We start from the raw sequence: 16354 nt of genomic DNA on the forward strand, positions 1-16354 counted from the left end.
TTGCATTACAATGGTGGTGTCTCATAAGCTGAGGGAGTAAGTGGGTATCTCTCTGGACCGTATAATGAAGAGTCCAGCCAGTGGTCAAGGTTTGTTTGTGGGAGATTCCAGTGTAATGCTCACTGGTTGGTCACATGACAGTGGAATGCTCTTCATGCATTGTGTCACTGCCTGCAGAAGAATGCACTGATTTAGGTCACTGACCAGTGAGTGGAAATGGAATGGTAGTGCAGTGCAGTGCTCTACATTTCTGACAGACGTCATTCAGAGGACCGTGCTGATATAGGTCATGCTCTAATGTAGGGATGGGCAACTGGCGGTCCCCTTTTGTAGGCAAAGATTCTACAAGTGTCAAACTCTATTGGAGGGATGCGACGCCATTCTTCCATGAGAAATCCATAATTTGGTGTTTTGTTGATGGTGGTGGAAAACGCTGTCTCAGGCACCGCAACAGAATCTCCCATAAGCGGTCAATCGGGTTGAGATCTGGTGACTGAGACGGCCATGGCATATGGTTTACATTGTTTTCATGCTCATCAAACCTTTCAGTGACCACTTGTGCCCTGTGGATGGGGGCATTGTCATCCTATGGGGGCATAGCCATGGTAGCCAAAATAATGGCCAAAATAATGGCCTGCCCAGTATTTTTATACATGACCCTAAAGATGATGGGATGTTAATTGCTTAATTAACTCAGGAACCACACCTGTGTGGAAGCACCTGCTTTCAATATACTTTGTATCCCTCGTTTACTCAAGTGTTTCCATTATTTAGGCAGTATGTGTGTATCTGGTTTCAATGTCATTGCTTGGGAGATATAGTAAATAGGTGAAGAATTGTGCCACTGGTGACAAACAGGATGAAGAAACTTCCTAATTTCACTGATTTGATTGACTCCCCAGGGTGAGGAAGCTGAAGGAGACCCTGGTGACAGTGCAGCAGCTGGATAAGAACATGAGCAACCTGCGGACGTGGCTGTCACGGATCGAGGCTGAGCTGGCCAAGCCCGTGGTCTACAGCGTCTGCCACAGTGATGAGATCCAGAAGAAGCTGGCTGAGCAGCAGGTGGGTACCAGGGGCCAGGGGCCTGATGTCAGACACTCCATACACTATCCACAAACCACCATATAGTACAGGCTGTTTAACATTAACTGCATACCTTTAGTTTATATAGTCTCTGTGGGTCAGAAAGCTGAGGGGAGAAATGTGAGGAATGTAGAGTGAAATATATATTTTTACACATTTTGTATGTGTTATGCAGTAGTGGAGTCCCAGCGGGTTCCAGAGAGCAGGACCTGTTAGGAGATATGCTATCACACCAGAGGGGGAGGGCAGAAATGTGCTGTAATGAAAGCTACTGTAGGTTTCCGAGAGCACGGAATGAAGGTAGAAATGGACTTTAGCCTTAATAGTCCTGCTTCCCGCTTCCTACACATGTTCTTTGGGAACAGTGTAATGGAGCCGTGTGTCAGAGAGAGGGAAAAACAGTCTCCTGCGGCTCCTGAGAAAGGGCTATTCTGGTCATTACAGAGAGTGAGGGAACACTCAGATGCATTTGGAAATGACACTGACATTGCTGTGCTCTCCAGGCCTCCAGGTTTCGCCAGAGCAACGCCAGATTCTAGAGAACAAACCGCTTATGAAAGCTTCTATTGTTCTGACATGAGATGTGTTGTGGAGGTTGAGGACTTACTTCAAAAGCAATGGGTGTTACTCAGATGTATCTAAACAGTTGACTAAATCTTCCTGTGTCTGTATGCAGGATTTGCAGCGGGACATTGAGCAGCACACGGAGGGCGTAGCGTCAGTTCTGACTCTCTGTGATGTTCTTCTCCACGATGCGGACGCCTGTGGGAGCGACACAGAGAACGACTCCATCCAACAGACCACCCGCAGCTTGGACCGCCGCTGGAGGAACATCTGTGCCATGTCCATGGAGAGGAGGATGAGGTGAGGCATGAACTCACACACACACACCGACACAGATGAACGACTGTCAAAAAAGGTAGCCCCTCATATATGATTTGTGCCATAGCTTATAAATTATTTCTACAACTTCTTCCTCTAAGGATTGAGGAAACATGGCGACTGTGGTGTAAGTTCCTGGATGACTATTCCCGCTTCGAGGACTGGCTGAGGACAGCTGAGCGCACCGCGGCCAACCCTGTCTCGGCGGATGTCCTCTACACCAGCGCCAAGGAGGAACTCAAGAAGTTTGAGGTCAGCAAAAACACCCATTGATGACCTATGAGCCCTTACACCAAAACATTCTCGACACATCTGCCACTGAACTTTTGAGAAAGCCTTTGGTCAGAGAATTCATTCTGTTTATGAGTAGTCAGGTTCTCATGCGGTGACTAGAGACAATTAACCTTCAGCCTTCCGTGTTTGTATGGATTACTAACAGAGATTAGGCTGGGTAATCTGGGCTCTGTTGAAGCCCTCTCTTTTGCTTCAGAGCAACCTGAATAGCAGTATGACACTATTATTTACCAAATATGATTGTCTTGCTCTTACGTTTCCATGGCTGATATTACGTTGTACCCTGATGAAGACAGCTTGGTTTTCCAAATGTTGGTTATTAAATTATTGCATCTGAGCTCCTTGAGTGTGCAGCTCTCCGTTTCTTTTTCAAGTGTTCTACTCCGTTAACCAACACCTCGCCTAAACAGGTGTGCGTTTCTTTCGCCTCCAGATTAACCATGGTTGATATTGAACATTTTATTGACATAATCGTGCATATAATTGTTGAACTATATCGAATACAGTAATCAATATTTGCATTGATTACATGTATTCACTGGGAAGCATTGAAACTAGAGTGCAGAACACAACATGTTTCTCCATTCAACATCAATCGAATGTCACTCTTAAAATATATTTGATGTCAGTCCTAACACAGACCTATCTCCCTGCCCCCCTACCCCCATGATTCCACCCCCAGGCGTTCCAGAGGCAGGTCCATGAGAGGCTGACCCAGCTGGAGCTGGTCAACAAGCAGTATCGCCGTCTGGCCAGAGAGAACCGCACCGACGCCTCCAGCAAACTCAAGGTCATGGTCCACGAGGGCAACCAGCGCTGGGACAGCCTACAGAAGAGGGTGGCTGCCATTCTCCGTAGACTCAAGGTGAGAGGGTCAGATGTCAAGGGTTAGGGGTTAAGGGTCAGAGGAGTTATCAGTATTGCCTCACTGAATCAGTTACGCTAAGGTCAACATCTGAAATTCTGGTGGGTAAGGTCAAATCAGAATGGGAATGTGAACAGATTGGGGCAGTGGCGATTTTAGCATGTAAATCTTGGTGGGGCAAAAAAACTAAACATAATTGGGATGCATGCCAGCAAAGCCACAACACTAAACAATACATTAATTGTACTATAACGGTGACAAACGGTGCCCACAAACTGTTAGGGCCTACATAAAGCTGTCCCAATAGCAGAGTCCCAACAGCAGTTCCAACACCTTACCACTGCTATACCTGGCTATCAGCGGAGCCTTGTCTGGCAGCGAAACAGTTAATTCAGCCTCATTTACTGCCTTAAAAAAATAACATAGCTGAAATGGCTGACTTGCTTAAACAAATGTGGTTTCTACAGTCAATTGAGATGTACAAACTATGGCATAAGGGGGCGACAAGCGGAAAAGAGGCAATCCGTCATTTCGATTAGACATTAGGGTGAGGCACATGGGCTACTAACAGCTTACTACACAACATACACTTAGTATTACTTTCTTAGCTACAGTATACATATCTCCCTGGCATATTACATCATTTATGCAGCAGCATACCATAAATGTTTGGACCTTATTGTGCTGTGCTCACTTGAACAGGAAGGTGGCGCAGAGGTCCTTCGTGGGCAGATTTTGTCATCAAACTTTGTCATCAAAGTCTGGCATTCTCTGGATTTATGGTGCTTTCAAGACAACTGGGAAGTCAGAAAAGAACAAGGTCAAATCATGATGACATCAGTGATCTTCAGGTCGTAGCTCTAGAAAGAGGCCTGAGTTCCCTACTTACAATTCCGAGTTGGATGACCGTTCAAAACTTATTTTGCCAGTCGGAGCTCGTCTTTTCCCGAGTTCCCAGTTGTCTTGAACTCACTGAAGTCAGATTTCCCAGTTCCGAGTTAACAGTGGTTTTGAACGCGGCAGAAATCATGCTGGATTGACAGCATGGCCGATGTTGAATGTTTATAATTTTAAGCTTGGAAAAGAGACCCTTAAACCCAGAATTGGGACCACACAGCCACTCCACTGAATAGCAGACTAGTGATTGCTTTGCAATGCTTGCAGTTAGCCACTGATTCCTTCCAAACCACTCATTGTTGAATTTGCGATTTCCAACTTGTTGTGTAATGTTTAAGTCCAACGGCCGATGAGCAAAAAAGAGACCATGTTTGTATGGAGGCATTAACTCAATGATTATGATTATTTATTTATTTATTTTACATATTTTGCAAACTGATATGTGACACGTATTAATGGCAAAATAACATGCAAATCAGGCACCCCCCCCCCCCAATTTTTTTTTTTTATATATTATTTGTATTTCTAGCTTAAAACAAGGGTCCCACCTGCCCTGAATGACGGGTCGCCACTGAATTGGGGTCATTCAAGAGTCACGTAACACCACTCTCTATCTTTATAGTGCTGATGTGTAAGGTCACCAGTGTGCTATTTTAGGTTCGGAGTGTAGATGTGAGTAGTGATCTGAGTGATGCGTTAGCTCAGCGTCAGCACTAAGCCTGCTGTATTTAGGTCACTTCTCTGATGGTGAAAAAGCAAGGACAGTCACGTTGCCCAAGCAGCTGTTTCCATTGTGGCATGTGGCTGGAGCCAGATAGAGGATATATATATTTTTAAAGAAGTATCTGATTAGGGACCTTCACTTCTGTCGCCCTCTGCCCCTTCGCAACATTGCCTGGACAGAACAGCTAAGTTCTCTCTCTATAGGAGATTTCCATATATGCTATAAATATACTTTCTCTTTTACCAAGAATAAATACATTATTTCACATTAGATCGAATCAACTTGGTTTCAATCTAGTTCAATATCAATGCTGATGATTTTAGATTTTTAAATAGCAATGCACTGTTATTTCCTATGCTGATTACTGCTGGTTTTACAAATCACTCAATTTAAGTGATCCACTAAATCTGTACTAAATGTCTGAATGCTAATCTTCTATTCGGTTGTCCCCTACAGCACTTTACCTCTCAGAGGGAAGACTTTGAGGGCACACGGGAGGGTATCCTGGTCTGGCTCACTGAGATGGACCTGCAGCTAACCAACGTCGAGCACTTCTCAGAGAGCGACATCGAGGACAAGATGAGGCAGCTCAATGTACGTTGACTCCCACTGGCCACTAGTCTATCCATCTTCCTTTACTTTTCCTCTGTTCAACTATTGATACGATCTGTCTATGCTTAATGTGTGTCTTGTTGTTTGGCTGGCGGGTTGATAGCTGATCTCTCTCTCTCTGGTCTCCCCTCCCTCAGGGCTTCCAGCAGGAGATCACTCTGAACACCAATAAGATCGATGCTCTGATCGTGTTTGGGGAGAACCTGATCCAGAAGAGTGCTCCTCTGGACGCCGTGCTGATAGAGGATGAACTGGAGGAGCTGCACTCCTACTGCCAGGAGGTTTTTGGCAGGGTGGCCCGCTTCCACCACCGCCTCATCAACAGACGCCCGGTCAGTGGACTGCATCTCCTTTCACCGCAACACTATGATAGTCTCTACCTCACCTCATTTAACAGTGAAATAGTCATATAACTCCAGTCTGTGAAACTGTGGATATGAATCCATTTAATTCCTGGACAATTACACTTACAAACAAGATGCGTGTTAGGAAAGTATAATTGGAAATGCTATGCATCTATACAGTATGACTGAAAGTGGGCCTGGTATCCCTACCTATTTCTCCCTCAGGTTCTGGAGGAAGAGCGGGACATGTCTGACCGCGACACAGACCTGGAGGACTCAGCGGAGCTGGCTGGAAGTTCCTGGGGGGAGGAAGACGAGGAGGAAAAGGAGGAGGATGAGTGCCGAGCAATGGGCGAGTCATTGGGACGGCAGGCTGTGTGCCATCTCTTGGCCCCCCCTCTGGAGTGTTCGGGGCGGGAGACCCCGGTCAGCGTGGACTCCATCCCCCTGGAGTGGGACCACACCGTGGACGTGGGGGGATCTTCATCCCATGAGGATGAGGAGGATGCTACCTACTATAGCGCCATGTCAGGTAACGACCACTGATAGACTTCTCTAGTCTCCTGTACCTGGCTCTGTCTCAGTCTTTGTTACCAGGTGAATGAAGATGAATGAAGAAGAGTGTGCAGAAGAGGGCCATTCTATCCATAGTGGTCTAAGAGAAGAGTACCTATTGACACCCTTCTTTTGTTGCAGATGTAGAAATCACTGAGAGCTCAGAGTCCTTTGTTAAGGCGACTGCCAAAGCATTGAGAACAGTCTCGGGTAGGCACTCTGCCTCCTGTCCTGCATGTGTCTGAACTGCTATGTGGTTATGATGGCCAGGCATGATCCCCCCCCCCCATCCCAATATCCCAGCTCTGCTATCCCCCTTCCCCTGGACATACAGGCCTACAGATAGGTTTTACCCACTCTATTGTACATTATTGGATGTTAATAACACTGTCCCACCACAGGCCTTGACCATGACTTGACCATAACCATCTGTATATCTTCATACACAACACTGCATGATTATACATCACTGGATTTTATTGATGATATTTATATTTCTAGATTCACTATTTGTTTTCTGAGTGTTCTGCATGCATATAGTCAGTTGTCATGCCATTGTCATGGCATTTCCTTTGGTCAAGCGTGCATGTACATTTGGTCTCATGTTTTCTGTGTTTGCAGCATAAGTGAATCTCAAAGTAGCGATAGGGTTGCCCAACTGCCCATGACTGCTCAGTGAATCTAGAACCATCTTGATGGAATCTGACTTGCTTCCTCCTCTTGTTCCCCATCCCAGTGAAGTCGGTGACAGACCCCCCCAGCTGGCACTCCCCTGAGCCCCAGGAGAGGAAACGTGTTCCCAGGGACATCATCCTGGGCCTGGGCTCCTCTCCCACCCACATCACCAGCACCCCCTTTCTCCAGCAGGGCTATGTAAGTCACCATACTGTCTGCCTGTTATTTCTCCAAACACACAGATTAAACCATAGACACCATCTAAACTGTATATACAGTAACATCATTGGATAAACACATAACTGTTAGTTGATGTTAGTGATGATAGGTAGTGACGTTGGCATGTCTGTGTCCGTGGGCCAGGTCAAGCTGATGTCAGAGTGCAGTGGCAGCATCGACAGTGTGAAGAGGGTCAAACTGATCTTAAATGACGAGGAGCTGGAGGACCAAGGCCTCACCACGTTAACCACCGCGGACAAACAGACTGGTAGGTGTCATTGATAACACACACTGATCCACAGCCATTCATATTCTGTCTGCTATATCTATATCTGCTTGCCTGATCCCAGATCTGTTTGTTTTGTGTTGCAAAGTTGGGAAAGACAGCACAAACAGATCTGGGACTAGGCTATATATCTGCCACAAAGGCCTTTATAACCATTGTGACCTGTTACTAACCTGTTGTAACCTGTTGTCGTGCAGGTGTGATCGAGCGCTGGGAGCTGCTGCAGGCCCAGGCCCTCAGTGACGAGCTGTGCATCAAACAGGACCTGCAGCAGTGGCAGAAGCTGAACTCTGACCTCAATGAGATTACTTCCTGGCTGGGCCATGTGCTGCCAGAGCTAGAGAGGCTGCAGAGGCTGGCCCCGGCCACCAGCATCCGAGACATGGAAGGCAACATCAGGAGACTCAAGGTGAGGGGCCAAGTATGATACGACTCCTGTAATGCCAGTAGGGCAACAATAGGCTAAAACTAGGGATTCTATTTCATTAGTAAAAGAGATGATTGTGAAACATTCTTTGATTTATGGGCAAACAAGAAACACTGCTTTACTCTTCTCTGTCCAGGAGATGCAGAAGACGTTCAACAGCTACAAGTCTCTGATGATCTCCATCAACCTGAGTGGGCGGGACTTCCAGTGTGGGGAGAGTGCTGAGCTGCAGGAGCTGCAGGAGGGCCTGAGGACAGCCAATCACAGCTGGACACAGGCTTGCGTCGGCCTGGAGAGTTGGGAGGAACGACTGCAGAGCGCACTCATGCAGTGCCAGGTGAGGGAAACAACTGGATACAATACACTCTGAGGTCAAATCTCAAATGACACCCTATTTCCCATAGTGCACTACGCATAGAAATGAAAACCAGTAGATAGTGATAGCGCTGACGTCAGGCGCATGAAGTATTTGAGGCATGCCATATTGCTGAATGGAGCTGAATCAAATATATGTATAACTAACCTGTCGTTTACAGTGGGAGCAAATGAAGCATAGTGGGCATAACAAGCAAGGAAGTGGGCAAAGCCAAGCACGAGCTAGCGAGATCCTATTGGCGCATTTTAGCATGTATTTGCAGATGTCTGTTAGGGAGCGCCTCCTCTGTGAAGTGGGCATGTGCACAAACTCCATTCGACCCTGCACTCCTTCTAAACAATGCAATTTTTAAAACTTTGTCAAAAGCGTCAAGTCTATAAAACTTAGTGCACTGTGTTCGTAGTAACAGATTATAGTTTTGGGAACAGAAAAACGTATTGAGAACAGATGTTTCATCGATGAGAAAATTGGCAGAATGTCGGCCCAGTTCTATCCTCTCCCACTACCTGCAACTGGACTTCCTCTCACTGCCATATTTGGTGGTGAGAAAATGTTTTTAACGAATGCTTCAGTTTTATAGCCCCTGTGACGAGTCTGGGTTACCCCTTGTGGCTGAATAGCACAAAAGAATCGCTAAGGATTATGGTGAAGGTGGCCGTAACTAGCAAAGGATCATGGCGATGTAGTTGTTTTCATCCTGCCTAAGAGATTCAACCGTGAGCCTCCTTGTAGCCTGCCGGCCGGTGATTGATCTGTGTCAGAACGTGGTCCTGTGTGACGACAAATGTACAGTGTGCTCCAAATGTATTGGGACAGTGACACATCATTTTTTGGGGGGGCTCTGTACTCTAGCACTTTGGATTTGAAATTATGTGATTACTATGAGGTTAAAGTACAGCTGTCAGGTTTAATTCGAGGCTATTTTCATCCATATGGGGTGAAGGTTTAGAAATTACAGCACTTTTTGTACGTAGTCTCCCCATTTTAGGGGACCAAAGGTATTAGGACAAACTCACTTATATGTGTATTAAAGTAATCAAAAGTTCAGTATTTGGTCCAATATTCATAGCACGCAATGACTACATCAAGATTGTGACTCTACACATTTGTTGGATGCATTTGCTGTTTGTTTTGGTTGTGTTTCAGATTATTTTGTGACTGATTTTGGAGTACCTTTTATTGTAAATAAGAATAGAATATGTTTCTAAACACTTCTACAATCATGTGGATGCTACCATGACTACGGATAGTCCTGAATAATGATGAGTGAGAAAGTTACAGATGCACAAATATCAAACCCCCAAGACACACTAATCTCTCGCCATTACAATAACAGGGGATGTTAGCATTTTTTTGGGGGGTGTGGGGGTATGATATTTATACCTTTCTCACTCATCATTATTCATGATTCATTCAGGATTATCTGTAATCATGGTAGCATCCACATTAATGTAGAAGTGTTTAAAAACATTATATTCTTATTTACAATAAAAGTGACACAATACATTATTTACCATTCATTTCTATTGGGCACAAAATAATCTGAAACACAACCAAAACAAACAGCAAATGCATCCAACTAGTTTGTAGAGTCACAAGCTTGATGTAATCATTGTGTGCTAGGAAAATGGGACCAAATACTACACTTTTGACTAATTTAATACACCTATAAGTGAATTTGTCCCAATACTTTTGGTCCCCTAAAATGGGATGACTATGTACAAAAAGTGCTGTGATTTCTAGACGGTTCACCCGATATGGATGAAAATACCCTCAAATTAAAGCTGACTCATAGTTGTTGTATCATTTCAAATCCAAAGTGCTGGAGTACAGATCCAAAACAACAAAACATTTGTCACTGTCCCAATACTTTTGGAGCTCACTGTAGTAGTCAGAATTTATCACTATTTAATTAAATATCTCGATTTGTAGCGAACTTTAAAATAATTCACAGTGGGGATCGAACTTGATCATAATAAACACATTTTAGAGCCCAAAATGGGGTGTCTAAAACATTTTATTTGGCCGTTCTGACAATCGTAATTTACATAGGCTTTCTAGGGCACAGTCAGAGCTTGTGACTTCACATTCAAATCAAATCAAATCAAGTGTTATTTGTCACATACACATGTTTAGCAGATGTTATTGCGGGTGTAGCGAAACACTGGGGGCCTGGGGGCCTGGCATTATGTAGGGAATAGGATGTCATTTAAGACGCACCTAAAAAAAACAATGGATAAGACTAACCTTGCCCTATTGACCTCTGACCTATCTGTTTAGGAGTTCCATGAGACGCTGCACTCCATGTTGCTGTGGCTGGCCAGGGCTGAGAGCACACGCTACGCCATCCACATCCATGACCGCTTTGCACAGCACTCTGTCCTGCTGGAGCACAGAGACACACTCATGGTGAGGAAGGGAGAACAAGCATCCATAGAACCGTTTAGCACCAAATAACAGAGCATAGTGGACAGTATATGCCAATAATATAGTATAGCTGCTAGCATGGCATAGAAAGGATCACAAGCTGGCCTACTGTTATGTGCACAGAGCAATTTGAAAGAGAATAAGCTTGATTCTAAGAAAGAGCTGACCTATAAGTTGTAATAGTTACTGTAGTTGTCCTACTGTATGAGTGTGCCGACTGAGGCCTGGTCTCTCTTGTGCTCCCTGCTATGCTGCAGTCCCTGGAGGAGGAGTTGCGTGGGCGCCAGCGTCAGGTTTCCTCTCTGCAAGAGATCTCCTCCCAGCTCCTCCTGGAGGCCACAGCCGAGGACAGCATCGAGGCAAAGGAGAAGGTCCACGTCATCGGCAACAAGCTCAGACTCCTGCTGCGCCAGGTTGCCAATGACCTGCACATCCTGCAAGGCAGGCTGGTACGTCAACATTGGGTTATTTACCTATGCCATACCAGGGCCCCATCATCCATTTATTTTGTGAATAGGGTTGATGTGCTGTTGTACAATCATTGACAGTAGTATTATTATTGTTTGTAGTCTCAACAGGTTTGGTTTGGTGTGTCTGTCTCTCTGATTGATGATGTGACTGTATGTGTACCGTCTGTGTGTGTCACAGGAATCCTGTCCAACCAGCTCTGAGATGGATAGTGTTGCTCCGGGATCGCTCAGCTCTCAGCTCCAGCTGCAGAAGGTACACCTTCAGTCACGCATGTAGACTGGTGCTCTAATGCAGAGTCTATGCAAATAGTGGCTGGCTGCTAGGGTTGTTCACTGTTGCGTTCAATCCAGCCTCCAAAGCTAGTGAACATTCTGTAGTAAAAGATTTACAGTGAACATTGTGTAATAACCATGGATTAGAACACATTTAGCATGTTTTCGCATGTCTACTGTGAATCTATTTTAAATGCTATGCTATGCTGCATTGACTGGAATGTGATCTAACGGCATGGTATGTTGTGTATGTGTGTAGGAGAAAGCTGGAATGGGAGCTGCAGGAGTCCAAGCCGCAGGCTGCAGAAAGTATGTGCTGAACTAAACGTCTGCTCTCTCACAACTTTCACACCTTTTACACCCTTTTAATTGAACGCTTTTTTCAACATGTAGGAACAAAATACCTGAGTGATAAGAACAGAGCTTGGGCTTGAATAGTGATGTAAATATGTTACTGAGAAAGATTATGCCAGTGTCCGTAACTGTCCTCAGCCAACCTTTTTTATCCATTTGACTCTGTCCGTAGCCTTACTAATTCCTCTCTCTCTCCATCTCTCTCTCCATCGCCAGGGAGGAGAAGGGGAACTCTTCCTCAGCTCGGCCCTTCTTCTACAGGGTGCTGCGTGCTGCCTTCCCCCTCCACCTGCTCTTCCTGCTGCTGCTGGTGCTGGCTTGCCTGGTGCCTCTGTCTGAGGAGGACTACAGCTGTGCCCTGTCCAACAACTTTGCCCGCTCCTTCTACCCCATGCTGCGCTACACCAACGGCCCCCCGCCCACATGAGACAGCAACAACACCCACTCCCCTAACACCCACCCCCCTGCACCCGCCTTTTAAAGTCCCCATCCACCACTGCCGGAAACGGCCCCGAAAAACACAGAGACTGGAGCCAAGCTGTGTTTCTCCACTCCAAATGTTTTTTTTGTTTTTTTTAAGTTGTCTAAAGTGAAGTTTAATTAGGTATTTATGTATACATATTTATATTTAATATATGTTGAGAGCTCATGAAGGTATGCGGCTCTGAAAATAAGAAAATAAGCCATATCATTGGTTCGGTTTGAAGTAAAGCATTTTTATATGTAGCGAAGATGTGTCGATTATTATCCCCGTCAAGCTGTTTTCCACATACAAAGAAATATTTTAAATGTTATTTTGATAGCTTTGTTTTATCATTGCAGATACTGTATACTCAAAATAATGGCCCATGTAATGGTAAACTGCAGTTGCTACCAAAGGATAAGAGTACTGAGGATATTGATCATTACTGTTTCTACCATTTTACTTAGGACAACCAATTGTAGATAGCACATTTTTGTACATATCGACTGAAAGCGATTCAGTTTTTGTCTGATTTAGAATCATGTACACAGTGATATGTCATTTTCACTGAATAATGGTAGCGAATCAACTGCAAACATGCCTTGCTGTAGTCAGTGCTTTAGAAAAGATTAGTTTTTTGTTAGAAAATATTTTATTCACACTACAGTGTACCTATGATTTTGTCTGTATGAGTGCATTTGTACATAACTACTGACAAAGCAATGGTAAATGATTGACGATGTGTGTGTGCATATGTGAGTGAGTAACCCTATCTCCACAGAGGCCTTGTGTGTTTGTGGGCCACCCTGGGCTGATGGGGGATATATCGAGTGCTGCTTAGAAATCATTTTAGCACTACAGAACTAATCTACATAATGTTTGGATGTTCCCATCTGGAAGCTGCTCTTTTACACTTCTTTCCTGCTGTTGAATAATGTGAGTAAAATCTGATGCTGTCATAGCTGTAGAATGGAGTATATACACTACAGTACATGAATAGATAGGTGACATGAAGCTTGGCAAGTCAGTCAGTCAGTGAGCAATGAATGTTACGGGGTACATGCAGAATCAAAGAGTGTGTATAGACTAGAGGGTCTCCTGTCCATATGCTCTGGCTTTCTTCACAAAGAAGGCTTACTCATGTTTATAAATCAGCAGTGGAAAAATGACAGTCAAGCTGAAGCTGATCAAAGAACAGTGTAAAACAATTAATTTACACAGATCCATTATTAGTGTAAATTGTCAAGTCACTCTGTACTGCTCAGTAGTACAATGAAACATAGAGAAAACAATGGTGTGTACAGTTGAATTAATTGTTTTATGCTTATTTATGGATGATGAATAGCTTGAATTCATTTTTACTTGACAATAAACATTGTTTGCCATGATCTGTGCTTATGTCAATAGAACTATATTCACGTTTTACAGCTGCTTTTAAGATGTTTGGTTGCAATTCCATTGGGGCTAAAATGCCTCGATATGACAAGCTCTGTATGTGGGTTTTCTATTAATACAAACATGACTTTGACATTGAACATCAGATAAACAGCACAAGCACCAAATCATTACAGAAAGGACAGGGCATGATCAGGATTCATAAGTACAAGTGTGCGAGTTTTAGCAGTTGCTGGTTTTTGTTTGGCTCCTGATCTCTCACATAAACTTGAATGGAGACTAGCAGTCATCTTAATCAAAGGCCACAAAATGCATCTAATTGAAAGGTAGGTTTTTACAATGAGTACATCATAACACATCCCCTCCACACATCCAGCATGGTATGAGGCAAAGAACACCCACAATCTGGTAAAAATGTCAGATACACTGCACATCTCATTGCTATAGTTCTGTTTGATAAATGATGTTCACAGCATGGACTTCATGCACCATTTTCCAAGTAAGCCAGTTAGCATGGTATGAATTGTTCGCAAAGACACTGATAAAGTTGAAAAAGTTTAGAAATATATCAAAAGGAGACACATTTTGACTGGTAGAGGTTAAAATATGTACTCATTACCAGCTACATTACCAACTGCATTATTACAAGGAAATTACACAAAAAATACAGTCAATTCACTGTTCCAAATCATTTTTTTTCCATTGACCAAAAACATCCAAAAAGGATATAACTGTAATATTTACCTCACAATGACACATTCTGCAATCTTTCTAAAGAGATTTTACTCTCGGTCAGCCTATTGAGAATGGTGTACACTGTCCCAGAGAGTGGACTTTGGTCCTATAGTGCCAGTCTGGCCTCTCCTTCAGTCCAGTCACCCCTTTAGGGTGCTTTAAAGTATCAGGCAGTCTCCATCCATGTCCCCCTGTCCCACGCTGTATCCTGTCACTGTTCCTCTCACTGAGGTACACATCTCTCCTCTCTCGGCTGGCCAGCACCCTGGCTGGATGTACCTGGAGAAGGAGAACACATTGGATTATGATTCATGGAGTATCGATAAATATACATTCTACGTCTTCAGTGGCTAACCCAACTTCATTAACTTACTCACTGCTCTCAAGTGTTTGGCTCTCCTCTGAGTTTTGGAATGGTAGCTGTAGGGATTGTGGCTGGAGCTGGGTGTCTACAGCAGTGGCTGGAGCCTGGGTAAGGGCTGGTGCTGCTGGGGGCTCGGTGGGGTTGTTGTTAGAGGGGTCATGAGGTGCGGACATACGGCTGCTGTGGGTTGTGTTGGCGTCCAGCATTTCCAAGAGCAGGTCATAGAGCAGCACGACATTCTTCTTCTTCATGCTAGAGAGGTGCTGCATTCCTTTGTTACTAAGGAGAGAAGAGAAGCATGGGAATGTCGTTTTGATAAACAACCCAAAACATTTGAGTGCGCAGCATTGATCCAAAAAAAGTGTCGCTGACTGAAATTACAATGGACAGATCTGCAGGTGTGCTTTTATGTCACTGACTGACTGAACAGACAGTGACACAGTAGACTCTTGTTGCTGCTAGTGAGACTGCTGTAGCTGTAGTCTACCTGACGTGGCGGATGTGTGAGAGCAGCATGAGGAGGTGGGCCAGGCGGGATGACTGCTGCTGGAAGGACAGGCCTCGTTTGGAGATGGCCCACACCAGGGCATCTGTCACTGAGTCCAGCAGACGCAGCAGCTTCCTCCTGCTCTCTAGATCCTCTGCCCTCTCCGGAGAGGTAGAGCAGATGTCTACAGGTGGACACAAACATAGACCCAATGTAACTATTCATTTATGAAGCAGAATCACTGGCAAACCTCTACCTGTCACACTCACATCACAGAGAGAGCATGTGGTCCTCTGTAGCTCAGCTGGTAGAGCACGGCGCTTGTAACGCCAAGGTAGTGGGTTCGATCCCCGGGACCACCCATACACAAAAAAATGTATGCACGCATGACTGTAAGTCGCTTTGGATAAAAGCGTCTGCTAAATGGCTTATTATTATTATTATGTTCACTTACTTAAAAAAAAAATTCCTACTATCACTTAACATATCATTAATTTGCATTTGAAACACTAGATGGCACTGGTGGGGAGAAAATGCTTCGACCTACAGAAATCTCCTTCATAAATCAGACATTCCACACAAGAATAGACATTAAATGAAGGCCTGAGGAATTGAGACATATCTTATTTCTGTCCAACAAAACAATTCTGCAATCCTATGCTCTGAGTTTCTAAACTAGATTTCTGTTGCACAATTTGTATTTTTCCAGCTTTTTTGGAAGAGAATCAACAGAGATTCTGGCAGTGATGGGAGCCAGTGTGCGTGGTGGCAGAGCTCTGACCCCAGTGAGGACAGACAGAGAAGTCAGTCACCCCACTGAAACCTGGGGTGAACAGAGATAGGGATAGGACACCTTGATCCCTGGGAGAGGAAAACAACTCGTGCTTTTCCATTGAGACAACCCCACACCAGTGGGCCGCCAGTGTTTTATGTTAATGTGAGCTATAGTGTTATCGTGTTTTCATCAGGAGTGTGACACTAAAGACTTGTGGCAAGCAGAATCAATGACCTCTGCATTATTCAAGACTGTTGCTTTGTGAGAAGGTGTTAAAATGCACAGTTAGCTATTGTTATGTAAATGCAAGCTGAAAAGTACCCAGGGCCTTGCCTTGGCTCCAAGTTAGAGCAGGTCCGTGAGACACGG

At 44.5% G+C, this 16354-nt stretch overlaps 2 protein-coding genes across 5 annotated transcripts in view; one reads left to right on the forward strand and one right to left on the reverse strand.

Annotated features, from left to right (window-relative positions):
• The window catches only part of syne2b (spectrin repeat containing, nuclear envelope 2b), a gene marked incomplete at its 5' end in the record, with an annotated part of 125587 nt that extends 111970 nt beyond the window's left edge, over positions 1–13617 (forward strand). Inside the window, 17 exons of the mRNA XM_084181888.1 lie at positions 903–1065; positions 1763–1950; positions 2070–2220; positions 2945–3127; positions 5205–5342; positions 5498–5692; positions 5930–6236; positions 6401–6469; positions 6996–7132; positions 7298–7421; positions 7637–7848; positions 8003–8203; positions 10523–10651; positions 10927–11133; positions 11318–11392; positions 11672–11721; positions 11983–13617. Of these exons, the coding sequence (XP_084038014.1) occupies positions 903–1065; positions 1763–1950; positions 2070–2220; positions 2945–3127; positions 5205–5342; positions 5498–5692; positions 5930–6236; positions 6401–6469; positions 6996–7132; positions 7298–7421; positions 7637–7848; positions 8003–8203; positions 10523–10651; positions 10927–11133; positions 11318–11392; positions 11672–11721; positions 11983–12193 (2740 nt within the window). The 3' untranslated portion in view covers positions 12194–13617. The remainder of the gene's footprint in view (positions 1–902; positions 1066–1762; positions 1951–2069; positions 2221–2944; positions 3128–5204; positions 5343–5497; positions 5693–5929; positions 6237–6400; positions 6470–6995; positions 7133–7297; positions 7422–7636; positions 7849–8002; positions 8204–10522; positions 10652–10926; positions 11134–11317; positions 11393–11671; positions 11722–11982) is intronic.
• LOC311145987 (estrogen receptor beta-like) overlaps positions 13529–16354 on the reverse strand; it is a 31996-nt gene continuing 29170 nt past the window's right edge. For all 4 annotated transcript variants that reach the window (XM_084182402.1, XM_084182399.1, XM_084182400.1 and 1 more), the window contains 3 exons: positions 15211–15394; positions 14733–15002; positions 13529–14638 (listed from right to left, as the gene is read on the reverse strand). In XM_084182402.1, coding sequence (XP_084038528.1) covers positions 14518–14638; positions 14733–15002; positions 15211–15394 — 575 coding nt within the window. In that variant the 3' untranslated portion in view covers positions 13529–14517. The remainder of the gene's footprint in view (positions 14639–14732; positions 15003–15210; positions 15395–16354) is intronic.

This window comes from Coregonus lavaretus (assembly GCF_964263955.1).
Source record: "Coregonus lavaretus genome assembly, chromosome: 18".
Lineage (NCBI taxonomy): Eukaryota > Metazoa > Chordata > Actinopteri > Salmoniformes > Salmonidae > Coregonus > Coregonus lavaretus.